General features: G+C 36.7%; 1 protein-coding gene across 1 annotated transcript in view; it reads right to left on the minus strand.

The window, feature by feature from the left end:
* LOC126354493 (phospholipid-transporting ATPase ABCA1-like) overlaps nucleotides 1–13,700 on the minus strand; it is a 419,374-nt gene that overhangs the window by 273,532 nt on the left and 132,142 nt on the right. Inside the window, exons 7-9 of the mRNA XM_050004220.1 lie at nucleotides 5,727–5,891; nucleotides 3,898–4,082; nucleotides 1,593–1,848 (exon numbers count right to left, since the gene is read on the minus strand). Coding sequence (XP_049860177.1) covers nucleotides 1,593–1,848; nucleotides 3,898–4,082; nucleotides 5,727–5,891 — 606 coding nt within the window. The remainder of the gene's footprint in view (nucleotides 1–1,592; nucleotides 1,849–3,897; nucleotides 4,083–5,726; nucleotides 5,892–13,700) is intronic.

Here is a 13,700-nt window from a genome sequence, read left to right on the forward strand (position 1 = left end):
TGCAAATTGCTGCATATTTCAATGCTGAGCCATCAACAAGTATAAGCATGTGAACCATCCAACAAAACACCATTGATGTAGGCTTTTGGAGCCGAAGGCCCACTTTTATACCCTTGATGACTGCACGACACAGAGCTTTATGCCTCACCTGGGCTCGTCAACACCGACACTGGACTGTTGATGACTGGAAGTATGTTGCCTGGTCATACGAGTCTCGCTTCAAATTGTTTCGAGTGGATGGATGTGTACGAGTATGGAGACAACCTCACGAATCCATGGATCCCGCACGTCAGCAGGGGACTGTTCAAGCTGGTGGAGGCTCTGTAATGATGTGGGATGTGTGCAGCTGCAGTGATATGGGACCCATGACACATCTAGATACAATGACAGGTGACGAGTACATAAGCATCCTGTCTGATCACCTACATCCATTTATGTCTACTGTGCATTCTGACAGACTTGGACAATTCCAGCAGGACAATGGGACACCCCAAATGCCCAGAATTGCTAAAGAGTGGCTCCAGGAACACTGTTATGAGTTTCAACACTTCTGCTGGCCACCAAACCCCACAGGCATGAACATTATTGAGCATATCTGGGATGCCTAGCAACATACTGTTCAGAAGAGCTCTCCGATCCTCTTACACTCTTATGGGTTTATGGACAGCCCTGCATAATTCTGCAAGATTCATAGTGTCAATTACCTCCAGCACTACTTCAGGCACTAGTTACGTCCATGCCATGTTGTGTTGCGGCTCTTCTGCATGCTCGTGGGGGACCTACACAATATTAGTGTGGTATAGCAGTTTCTTTGGCTCTTCAGTGTATAATTATATATTGTACAGGATCATGAGGAACTGTCTTAGGAGCTTGTAAGACTGTTGCAGGGTATATTGTGCTGAGAAATAGTTGTTAAGAAAAACATATATGATATGTTGCACAATTCCCAAGTTAGTTACCACTGAAGTTAGCCAATCAGCCCATTGATAGCAAAACTTCAAGCAGCCCACTAGTGACTGTGTTGCCAAATGAGTTTTTTGTTTAATTTAACCAAACGAGAGAGCGATACAAAAATTGTATATGGAATGGTAGTAAGGATCACACCTGGGCTAAAGACTTAGCAGTCTCATGCGCTTCAATCTACGCTATGAGAACAATTGACAGTAACTGTATCTGGTGGGCCACTTGAATTTGCACATGCAATCGCCTGATTGGCTAACTTCAGTGCTCATTAACTCTAAAACAGTGCAACATATCAAATTTTTTTCCACAATTATTTCTCAACACAACCTACCCTGTAACACCCTTACGAGCTTTTCAGGCTGTTTCTGATCACCCAGTATATTTTTAAAAATATGTAACCTATGTCTGTCCAAATGTTTCTAAGAGTAACATGAACAATTTTAAGTATAACAGTTGAAAACTTCGAGATTTTGGGGTTACAACTTTAATAAAAATTTGCCTTTACATAATATTATAGATTATAGAAACTAATTACTCTGTAAAGTATGCACACAGACAAAATAATTTAATTTGTACAGTGACAAAAAGCAAGTAACAAGAAAAATGATAAAAACACTGATAATCAATACCTGAAAGAATAGACATTGTAGTGGTTTTACCAGCCCCATTGTGGCCCAAGAGAGCTGTAATCTCTCCATTATAGATATCAAGAGTAATGCCATTCACAGCCACTTTTGATTCAGATTTTCTTAAAGAAGTGTAGATCTTGAATAAATTTTTAATTCTTATTCCTGGCTCCAGATTATCAGGTGGTGCTTCAAAGTTCCTTTGAACATCTGCCTGTGTTTCCAAGTTTTCTATACCATTGTTACTACGAAAACATCGCTGGAAAAAAAGTGTCATAAGCATACAAATGAATCCCATGTTGTTTGAAGATATCACTAGTAACATGAATATGAATCTACTAGCCATAATCCACTTTTTTTACTCATATGTGTACCATTTGCTTCATTTGTTTCTATTACCATTTTATGGCTCACATTTTACATTATTTATTATCATCAACACCTGATCACAAATATTACTGATTGTATATTGAAGACACTTTCCTTGGCACTGATTTCCCAATCAATTGATGTGTGTACACCTAATGGATTGACTGAAATCTTCAATTTACTATTGCTGCTACAGCTTCTTTTCTTCTGCTGTTCCAAACTGTCTAGAGACTCTTCAACAATAACACCATGTCTAATACATGGCAGTAAATTTGTGTGTCCAAGATCAAATACAAAAGGAAGAATATCATTCACTTACAGGCATAAATTCTGCTCACTGACACATAACAACCCACCTAAACAGCAAGGTGACAACATGCAGAGAAATGGTACACTGAAATGCTATTTCATCTTTGAATCTTTCTTCTCTGAAACTGTAACCCAGACATTTTCCAGATATTTAGAAAAAAAAACTGAAAATTTTCAAGCCAAAACTGGTTTCATGACTCATCTGACCAATATGGCATGCCCATTGTGTATCTCAGCATTCACATCATCTGGGACTTCATTCTTCAATTATCAAATTGATTCATTCAGTATAACAAAACAAATATGTCACTGTAAATGGCTACATTTACAAACTGATATAGACATAGTCCAAAAGTGGTGAAGATGATCTTTTCTCTTCTCTTTCTGTCAGAATTCCCAATGACACTTTGTTTCTTCCTGTCATACCACAGTAGCAATGAGTTGTGTACAGTGATTCGACTGTCTTGCTGTGTGAAAAAATATTGACTTTATTGAAAATAACCATTAATTTCTGATAAATGTCAAAACAGAGACAGTTGCCTGTGAGTGATGCAGCACTCTCAGATTCTCATAAATACTCTTTGAATATAGCAATGTAATCTTATATGGATAAGTACTTGTAATATTATCAAAAAGTAGGAAGTCTTTATATTGTGGTGCATTATGAAAGGGTGCCATTACACAAAACCTTAACCTGCTTTCAGAATATTAACTAGATAATTAATTATTTCTGAAAGCATGTAGTATGAAAGTACTGTTCAGAGAATGTACCAAGACTTTATAAATTCTAAATATGTCCATTTATCATTTTCAACAGTTTCCTGATTTCATATGAGCAACAATTAGAAGCCACTTAGGTCTGTCGCAATTAATGCAAACTGATCTGGTGGACGAGCTGCATGCAGTCATGGCAGTAACAAGATGAATTTTGCTCTTGTTTGAAATTATGAAATTTATGGGACTACCATTCACTTCTCATTAAGCTGCTGTCACTGCACAAGAAAATAATGCGAGAAGAATAAATACGATTTAAGGTTTCAGGGTCTTTGAGGTCTGCAGCCTCATAGGAGAAAGTTCCTCAACATTCTCCAGCATGCAGAAAATCAACTAAATAAATTTTGCTGTTGTTCTGAAAATATAGCTACACCATTATCAGTACTATCATTCACGCTTAGTTACATATTGACAAGACCGGATGCAATCTTAAGGGTTATTAATTTGAAGTTATCGTTTTATTTTTTGTATAAAATTTCTTGGAATTATTTTTATTCAGAAACAGAGATTTTCAGTTTGCATTCAAGTCGACTAGCTTCCTGCCATGCAACTTTTCAAAGTATACTGTGCTGGCTTCTCTTAATGATTCGACTATAAGCTGCACAAAATATTCCTAGTACCGGTCTGACTGATTTGTGAAGACCCTACTCATCTACACAGTTTATGCTGAAACTTTCTCTCATGGCAATGAATTTTTTGAAACTCATGAACAGTACCAAAATTAGGTAAAACAAGTAGCACCAAAACAGCAATAATGAACAAATTTATGACACGTATGGTGCTGCACTATTTGATATCAGATTAAAAATTTCATACAATGCATAAATATTTCAACACTAACACAAATGGCACTTACCGCAAACATGTAATACCAAGATCTGGCAACACCATATTTTCCTGGCTTAACTGCATCCATATAATTAGTAATTAAAATGTAAAGAAGTATACTAATTAGGTACATTAAAAATACATCAGCCATAGTTAGGTCTTCAGGGTTACCAACTGGAGGAGAAATCACAGTATTCCACTGAAGTCCATCACCTGTAAACAGAAAAATGCACAGTAAAGGAAATATTTTTGCCCACGCCCACGCGCACGCACACACCCCATTTGTTAGCTGTGAAAACTTATGCCGTTCTTATGGGACAATGTGTGCAACTTGCAAATGCAATCTAACTAAAATTATCTGTTAACTGACATCTTGTGCTCACCACAGTAACATGCAGATGACAGTTATCATATGCTTCACAGTTAAGGCTTGGTCGAACAGTAGTGTTCTTTAAGCTAAATGACATATTGAGAGCATCAACTATCCTGTAGCTCAAGCACTGCCAAGTGAATTCGTGCTCTGTTGTGGCATGGTGCAAGAACAGATGTTCCAAACATGACATCTTCAACTAATTGGAGAAAACCAGTTACAAGGTGTCAAGTGTTGATGAACAATCAGTTTTAGTCAGATTCTAATAGCAAGCTTCAGGAAAACACTATTTGCATGTAATAACCTACACAAGTGACAAATAACACAACAATTACAATTCTTTCCCTTCCAAATGGCAACAGTAACAGTGGTACATAAAGGGAGTAAATTAGTGGCCACATATTATCAAGTAAAGCATTAAAGTACTGCAGTCTTTAAGAATAAACATTAAAGAGAAACAAAATGTATTGAGAAGCTCATTTTGTTAGTGGAGTCAATACTGATGGAGCCCAAGTTCAGTTTTTACAAAGATGTCACCTGTGTTATTTTTTGCAAAACAACACCACAACTGAAAGGTAGTGATTTAAAGGACAGTTTTTTTCCTGGTTAAGAAAATAGTTTTTGCTAACAATATGATGCAACAACCACTTTATATAAGATCAGAACTGTAGGTCTTTTTTCTTTTCCTTTTGTCATTACTGCTCTAAGGATTGTTTACCCCTGTATTACTCAGTGTCTGACTAATCTACATGTGAGAGGGTGTGAAACTGAATAACACCAAGTTCAGTTATTTGTAAAAGGAGTTCTCTGGTAATGAACTGAATCACAAGTTTTTCTTTAACTACTTAATAATAACAACTAAGTCAAAATAAAACAGCAACCATTTTAGTTTTGACTGCTATTGTCCAGACAACATAAGTACAAAGTAAACTCCTTTCTAAGTCTTTTTACAGATTCTGATCCTTGTAGCAGACAATTCTGTGTCTTACTGAAAGACTACTGATACAAAGTTGTGATTCTGTAAAATGTACGAAAAGGCTGGAAGTGTGTGATGGTGTGCATTTTTGTGTTCTCATGGTGCAATAACTGATCTATTAAATTTCCAGAGTCCACCCGCAGAAACGTGAGGCACATACTGACAGTACAGCACTCATTCTGCCATTTTAAATAACAGACATATAACCATCAGTGACATTGAGTGGCAAAAACAGTGTGCATAAATTGAATCTGTAGCTCCATGGTGAAAGAAGCAGTTGAATTTCAGTTATTGAAGAACTGAGATAGCAGTTTCAACCTCAAAAAATTATAGCATCTGGTGCTTTCTTTAATATACTTGCAAACGTATCACTACAGTGCAGCTAATTATGATACACTGATATTCCAGCAAGGACCAACCACACAGCTGTGGTTTAAAACACTGGAATTGGTTCTGTAACTTCAATTTACTACTCAATTCAGTATTTCTCTTGTGATATGTGCAGACTTACCTCTTAACTCATACTGCCACATTATAATCAGCCCACGAAGAAGACCCCCTTGAGGTAGCAGACACAGCAATTTTTCAACTAACTTTCCTGCTGTTCCAGAGAAGGCATGTACAGCAAAATACAGCACAAACCATACAGAACTTCCAAATGTCACAGCCATAGTTGCTATAAAATGAAACATTGTGTCAACAGCAGCTCTTTTTGTAACTCCATATTATACTAAATTTACATTAAAATACAGTTAATGAAATGTGCATGTGGCTAGGACCTCACATGGGGTAGATTATTCACTTGATGAAAGTCTTTTTAGCTTATGACAATTCAACGAATTGTGTGTCAATGAGGATAAAATGATGGAGATAATACAAAACCCAATCACCAAGCAGAAAAAAATCAGCTGGGTATAAGACATGGAGCCCTTGCCTAGGATTCTGTTATGCTGACCGCTCAGCTGCAGAGGCGGGCAATAAAGTTAATGAGAAGTATCATTATTTGAAATTACGAGAATTAATTTTCAGTCACGTTATTTAATAGTGGCACAGGTAACTGATACACAGCTATAATCAAAATTCACGTCAATGTCCCCAGAGAATGTCTGTTACAGAAATAATGACTCACTGAAACCACTGGTCACCATATTCTATTATTATTTCCTAATAGTAGAAACAAACAAGGACCTTAAACATAAACAACAAAATACTGATTCATTTGATTTACTCCAACACAACTACTTCGCAAGCATCACTGGCAATCGGTTTAAACAACACAATCCTTAAGAAGAACAGGAACTCTGTTGAGTCACTAAAAAGTGGTTATGATGATGTTTACAGAAGAGTAAAGACATCTTATATGGGCTTGATAGGGCCATTCTTTAGCAAGATCCTTGGCAAGATGGCAGTAAGTATAGATGTACATGATGCTACTGTTAAATTGAATTACAGTTATGTAGTTAAAAAGATCGCTTGTGTGAAGTGCAAAGATGAACTTAAAATGTATAGTGAACGTATTTCAAGTTTACAATCAGTAATCATAGGATTAAGAAGAGAGAATGACAGCCTAAAGCATGAAAATATGGAGCTTAGGTCGAAATAAAACATGAGTGTACTGCAGAAAGTTAGCAACTTTAAGTCGGTGGAATAGAAACAAGTGAAGGGCAAATGTAAAGTCCAAGGCGAAAAAATGTCACCTACAGTGAGCAAACCATGTCTTGAGTGCGAAAACAATTTTAATATCCTTTATTCCAAAAACTGTAGTAAAGTGACTGGATCGAAATATGAGGTTATTTCGAGTGTGTCTATGGAAAAGTTACAAAAAGTAATCTTCGCAGCAAAAAAAGTGAAAACTCTCGCAAAAAAGTTAGACTTGCACTACCTGTGCCTCAGCTCTTACCAGAAACCAATAGTGATAAATGTGAAAGTGTGAAATGTGGTGAAAACGAATTTCATAAACTATGCAGTGGAGGAAAAAAAGTAAAAAATATGATCATCAAACTGCAAACTGTCGAAAAAAAAAAGGTTCAACATTCTCTTATTAACAGACAGCCACGGCAGGAATTTGGCGAGTGTTTTACAGGACAATCACAAAGATATCCAAGCAATAAGAATAGTGAAACCAAGTGCAAGTAGGAAATCTGTTACTGATGTCGACCTGCAGGGAAATGAGACAGAAGAGAATGAATATCTAGTGTGTATAGCTGGTGCCAATGACATCAAAAGAAATGAAGAATGAAATTGCCTGGCTAGCCTGGAAGACTTCCTAGAAAAAAAATAAATCATGAAACACCATTATTACAACACTGCCTCACAGGTATGATCCCATGTACAATTCGTGTGTAAATAAATTGATTCGAAAAACAAACATTAAAATTAAACAAATGTGTACTCACTTTGGCAATTGTAAAATATTAGATATAGGCAAACTAAACAGAAGCCTACATAGAAGACATGGTATGCACCTAAATTTTGAAGGCAAAAAATTCTTGTGTGACAAAATATGGGAAATTATCAAAGAAAAAGATGAATTAAATAGAATTCTCAGTCACAAAGTAAACAGTGATGTGTTTTTTAGAGGAAAGCATAATAAATTAACTGTTGTATATCAGAATGTCCAGTATGTAACTAATAAAACAGAGCAGGTGAGTGTTTACCTAAATGAAACTAAGCCACACCTCTTCCTAGCGAGTGAATTGGGATGCAAGGAAAAGGAAGCATATGGTTACAGACTAAAAAATTACGAACTTATAAACTTGTACTCCAGAAAGACACACAAAAGTGGTGGGGTAGGCATTTATAGTAGAAATGATGTAAAATGTGAAAAAGTGAAATGGATAGATGATCTGAGTACTGAAATGGTATTTGAGGTTGCAGCAGTAAACCTAAAGTATGGAAACAACAGCCTTATTATGGCAGTACTGTATAGGTCACCTGGAAGTAACACAGAAGAGTTTCTAAATTGCCTAGAGGACTTGCTTGAGGGGACAGCAGTCTATAAAAAACACTTGTTGCTTGTTGGAGACATCAACATAAACTCATTAAATAATAGTGTTCATTATTTGTACTATATGGATGGTTTACAGCGTTATAACTTTAAACAAATGAACTCAGAACCTACACGAGCCACTGCAAATACGAAGACATGTACTGGCCATGTACTCACATATGTAGGAAAAGAGAAAGTAAATGTAAACACCTTAGAAAACTATATTTGTGATCACAGAGCCTTTACTATGGAAATTGATGTAGGGAACATAGATGTAACAAAGTGATACAGTTATATAAAAAAGAAAATTTAATTATTCTATACTTAAGATGGTACTAGGGAATGAAAAAAAGGGAACCAGTGTACAATGCAACTGAAGTGAATGAAGAAGGAGAATATTTCTCTAAGTTATTCAGTAACACTTTAAATGAAACCTGTCCTTTAATTAAAAAAGTAAATAAAGCTGTAAACCATAAAGCTGAGAATCTCCCTTCTGAAATTATTGAACTGAGCGAGAAAATGAAAGATTGCTATATTCTTTTTAAAGATACTAAACTACAATATTTCTCAACAAAATATAAACTGCTCAGAAAAAACATACAGAGTGTCCTTGACTAACCTAAAAGCACAGAAATATACCTCTGAAATAATGAACTTTAGCTGTATCAGTAAAACTGCCTGGAAAATAATGCATAAAGGAAGTGGGAAACCGAATTCCTGCAAACACAGGAACATAACATTAAAAGAAAATGGTGAAGAAATAAATGACCCAAAAGAAGTGTGTGAGAAATTTATACAAAAGTTCAATACAGTTGGTACAAATAAAGTTCATGTAAAGCCATAAAATTTTAGTCTTGGAAAATCTAGCCAGTCCTTTTATATCCACGGTATTACTGAGAGGGACGTCCTAACAATCATATCAGCACTTCAACCAAAAATGTCTTATGGATGGGATGACATTTCACCTAAACTGCTAAAGGAATGCAGGAATGAATTAGTGAAACCCCTGACTCACTTGATAAATACCTCCCTCAGTAATGGTGTATTCCCTAACCTTTTGAAAATTATACCAGTGCATAAAAAGGGATTACAAACTGACACTAAAAACTACAGGCCAATATCATTAACCTCAGAATTAGGCAAATTTTTAGAGAGAGTACTACTAAATCAAGTTGAATCATATTCCACCAAACACAATCTGTTAAACAACCAACAACATGGATTTAGAAAAGGGAGATCTACTACAACAGCAGTAGCACCTTTTATACATGAAATGTTAAATAAGCTGGACAAAAGTGACAGGGTAATAGGCACTTTCCTAGATATGAGTAAAGCCTTTGATATTGCGAATCATACCATTCTTCTGTGTAAGCTAGAAGAGTACGGGTTGAGAGGACTAGCCTCAAAAGTACCTACCTCTTGTTTGAAAGACAGGAAACAGTATGTAAAACTAACTTACAAAAATAATGAGCAGCTCCTCACAACCAAATCAACCTTCAGGACACTTCAATGTGGCGTGCCTCAAGGAAGCATACTAGGGCCTTTTCTGTTCCTTGTATATGTAAATAACTTTTTTGAACCCCAAAATTTCATGGTTGTAGGCTATGCCTATGACATACCCTTCATCAGCTGTGGCAGTGATGTGCAGTCTGCAGCTAACAATACCGAGATCAGTTTCAATACTCTGTCCGCATACCTTACAGCAAACAAGCTTCTTGGACAAACGGTAATAATGAAGTTCATCCTAAGTTATAATGCCACCATAACTGATACTGTATTTACATCCCCATTGGGTCTCGCATATGCAAATTCACATAAATTTCTGGGCATCGTTTTTGATGAACACTTATCATGGAAAGAACATGTGGATAACATTTGCAAGAAAATCAGTAGAAATGTGTATCTACTGAAACGGGTCTCAGCCTTCTTGGATCATGATACTTTCAGGCAAATATATTTTGGGTTGATTCATCCACACCTTCAGTATGGTACTGAGATATGGGGTGGGGCATCAGCAGTTCATATAGATAGACTTTTTAGATCACAAAAAAATGCAGTAAGAATGGTAGCCAAGGTAAAGCAGAGAGTGCCTTGTAGAGATATCTTTAGGAAGTATAAAATTCTTACAGTGTACTCCATGTATATACTGCAGACAGTCATGTTTATGAAACAAAATCCTGAATTTAAAATGACAAACTAATGTACAGAACTATGAAACACGGGGAAGGGAAAATTTTCATAGAATTGTGACCAATGAAAAAGCAGCTGACCACAGCCCACATAGAATGGGAGCAATTTTCTACAATACACTACCCTGTGAACTCAAGAAAGCAAATCTAAATATGCTAAAGAGTAGACTGAAGCAATTATTGAGAGGGACGTGTAGTTACTCTATAGACGACTAAGTTGTAATGCTACCTTGGAAAACTGTGTGTATAGACAATGTCTCCAATCTATCAGAGATATGAAAGAATGTAATTATACACTGTATTATGTGTACTGTACTATTATAAATATAAGCTAAATTGTGTTACACTATAGAAGAATCTACTTGTAGTGCCCTTCTGAAAAATAGTGTGTACAGACACGTGTCTGATCCATATGATGTTATGAAATAATGTAAATATTTTACTGTATGTGTGTTATGTAAGCTAAATTTTCCTGAAAATGTCCAAAAACTTTTTGTTATATGGACAGAAAATAAATAAATAGACCTTTTCAATCAATGTATGTCTTGAGTTGTATTTCCTGAAATGTTTAAACCTTTCTATAAAAATGGGTAACAATATCATCATCTTGTAATGCAGCTGATGCTGAGGACATACACATGCAGACTCATTTTTGAATGTGCATGCTTGTCAGTATTGGTGGTGACAGTCCAGCCCAAGGGCACAACTTAAGCACAGCTGCTAGGTAGGTAACCTTGAAGGTGCAATAGACACTGAACACACAATGAATTCTTCTGCTGCCAAAATCCATCACATCTGCATACGCCGAACAACAGAGCTGTTATGGGGAGAATACTCACTGAAATATAATATGCCTAGGGTAAAAATCTTACATTTAGTGGCACATGATCCAATAATGCTACATCAACACCAAAGCCACCACAATGTGTCAATGTGACAAGTTCATCAGCACTTTAAATGTTTTTGTATGCCAATGACTATACAAGTTAAAGCTATATTAATAATTGTTATTTGTGACAATTTTCTTAATGAGTGCTACAAACTGAAATGAGGTGACGACTGAAATGCACTTGTTTATACTACCTAGTATGGGAAGTAGACCACCACACACCTTTCTAAGACCTCGCATGTTTTACATTGACTTTTCAATAAATTTATGCCTGAACAGTTTTTATAGTTAATAATAAAGATCACTTTAAGATCAGTTGAAATAGCAAGTTATTAGCTGGAGATTTAAGTGCCATATTAGTAAAAAACTGTGCTAGTAAAAAGACACTTGACTTCTACGCATGTCAGATGTTTACAAGTTGGCAAGAATGTGGGGAAAGTATAACACAGAGGGGGTCAAGGGTGAATACCATGCAACGCCATTTCAGGAAAGCTATCATAGGTACCATGCAAGAATCAGAGCTATAGGGCAGCTTGCTCTCATTTGGAAATTAAGCCGAGCAGTGTTTATCCGGGTTTTATGATGACAGGATATAGACAATAGTGGATGTGTGAGGTGAGCAGCTAATATTAGCAGAGGCTATAGAAATAGCTCTGACACAGGAGAGTGCAATAGCCTCAGCCTGAGAAAAGATAATCACCCGAGGTGGTGGTGCAGCGCCGTGGGCGAAGAAGAAAGCCTCCAAGTGTTTCATGTGTGGGAAGCTCGGCCATATGGTGCGAGAGTGTCGTGCAGATAATAGAATAAGTAGGTGGGGTCAGCTGTATCAAGAATAGGCAGGGAAAAGGACCAAACTTGAGTAGTGAGGCACTCACAATATAATTCACTAAGCCATAAAAGCCCATGTGTGTGTCAGAAGATCTTAACACGTTTTAAATGCACGCGAAATGGTCATTACATGAGAGACTGCTCAGAAAGTGTTTGCCATGTACAAAATGCATAAAGGAGAAGTAAAAGCCAGGAAAACTATGTAAAGGTGTAAGAAAGCAGTTGCCTTACACCTTACCTGGAAAGATATTAACAGTCAAGTGTGAAAGCACAAATGAGTATACAACTGGATTGTCAGGACAGATTTACTAATTGTCTGAGATTTCTCATCAATAGTAGTGTGAAGATAACCCTAGTTGGGTGTAGATTCAGGGAATCGCCAACACATTCACAGGGACAGAGGGAACTGTACCCCTTGAATGGAATGAGAGTGAGCCATCATTTCTATATAATTGGGGAAGGTGTGGATATTCCATTTGACTGGCTGCAGGGTTGAAATTTTTTCAGAGTACATGAGGTCATAATTTGCTATGCCAACAGAAGCCTGTGGGTCCACAGGGAATGGATCAGAATGAAGACAGAGTAAGAGGGTGAGCTCCACCCATTGCAGATAGGTATTAGTATTCCGACTCTTACTAATATGATTGTGCAGGTAGAAGAAAGAGAATGCTCTTTCAGAGAAATGTCATATGCGGAGCAAAAGGCAAGTAAGGAAAGGAAAATGGAGTCACAGGATGAGTTCCACTTACTACATTCAAAGAAAATAGGAGCCATTGTGAGAGATTCTTAAGCACAAAGCAAGAAACTTGTGGAAAGATGAGAGCATGTAGTGACAGAAACACATTAAGTATTGGATCGCAATAGGGACAGGCAACAGGTAATGCCAGACAGAAGCAAAAAGAGCACAACCAAATTGTTTCAGAATTAACAATAGGACCCCGGGAGGAACGAGTGTCCTAAACACTGCAGAGGAGAATGTGTCAGTAGACTGCCCACAAGTGGTAGCAGAAGCAATTCCAGAGGGGACACCGCATTGGTAATGGTTGTAATTTTCCCTTGATTTTAATTCCAATAAAGAAAAAAATACCCAGAAATGTGAAAGTTATCAAAAGAAGAAGCTTACTGGGAAACACACAAAGTTGCATCTGGAGATCACAAAGACGCCTGAGCACGGACAATACTGACAAACTGTTACAGCAAGTTGTAATTTTGATCACTGTTAACCAACAGCTGGTACAACAGACAGGGCATTTTCAATGAGCAATGGCAGAAATGTAATATGTTATCATTAGTGATTGTCAATGCTCAGGAAGCTACTCTAGAGCTGCATCTGATCAATCCCACTCAAATTGTAGAATTAATAAGAGACAAGTGGTTCCAGAAGCGATCTTGATGCTTTCATTGCTGGAACATCTTATATTATGTGTTAAAGTAGAGAACGACATGTATAACCTCTACAAAATACTATCATTACCATCAGAAGTGGGCATAACAAGAAATTTATTTACAAATATTGCCCCAGAGAAAGAGCTACTGCTAGTAGATGATGCAAAACATCAATATGCGAAGGTAAATAATGGGAAATTATAG

This window comes from Schistocerca gregaria, chromosome 3, assembly GCF_023897955.1.
Source record: "Schistocerca gregaria isolate iqSchGreg1 chromosome 3, iqSchGreg1.2, whole genome shotgun sequence".
Classification (NCBI taxonomy): Eukaryota; Metazoa; Arthropoda; class Insecta; order Orthoptera; family Acrididae; genus Schistocerca; species Schistocerca gregaria.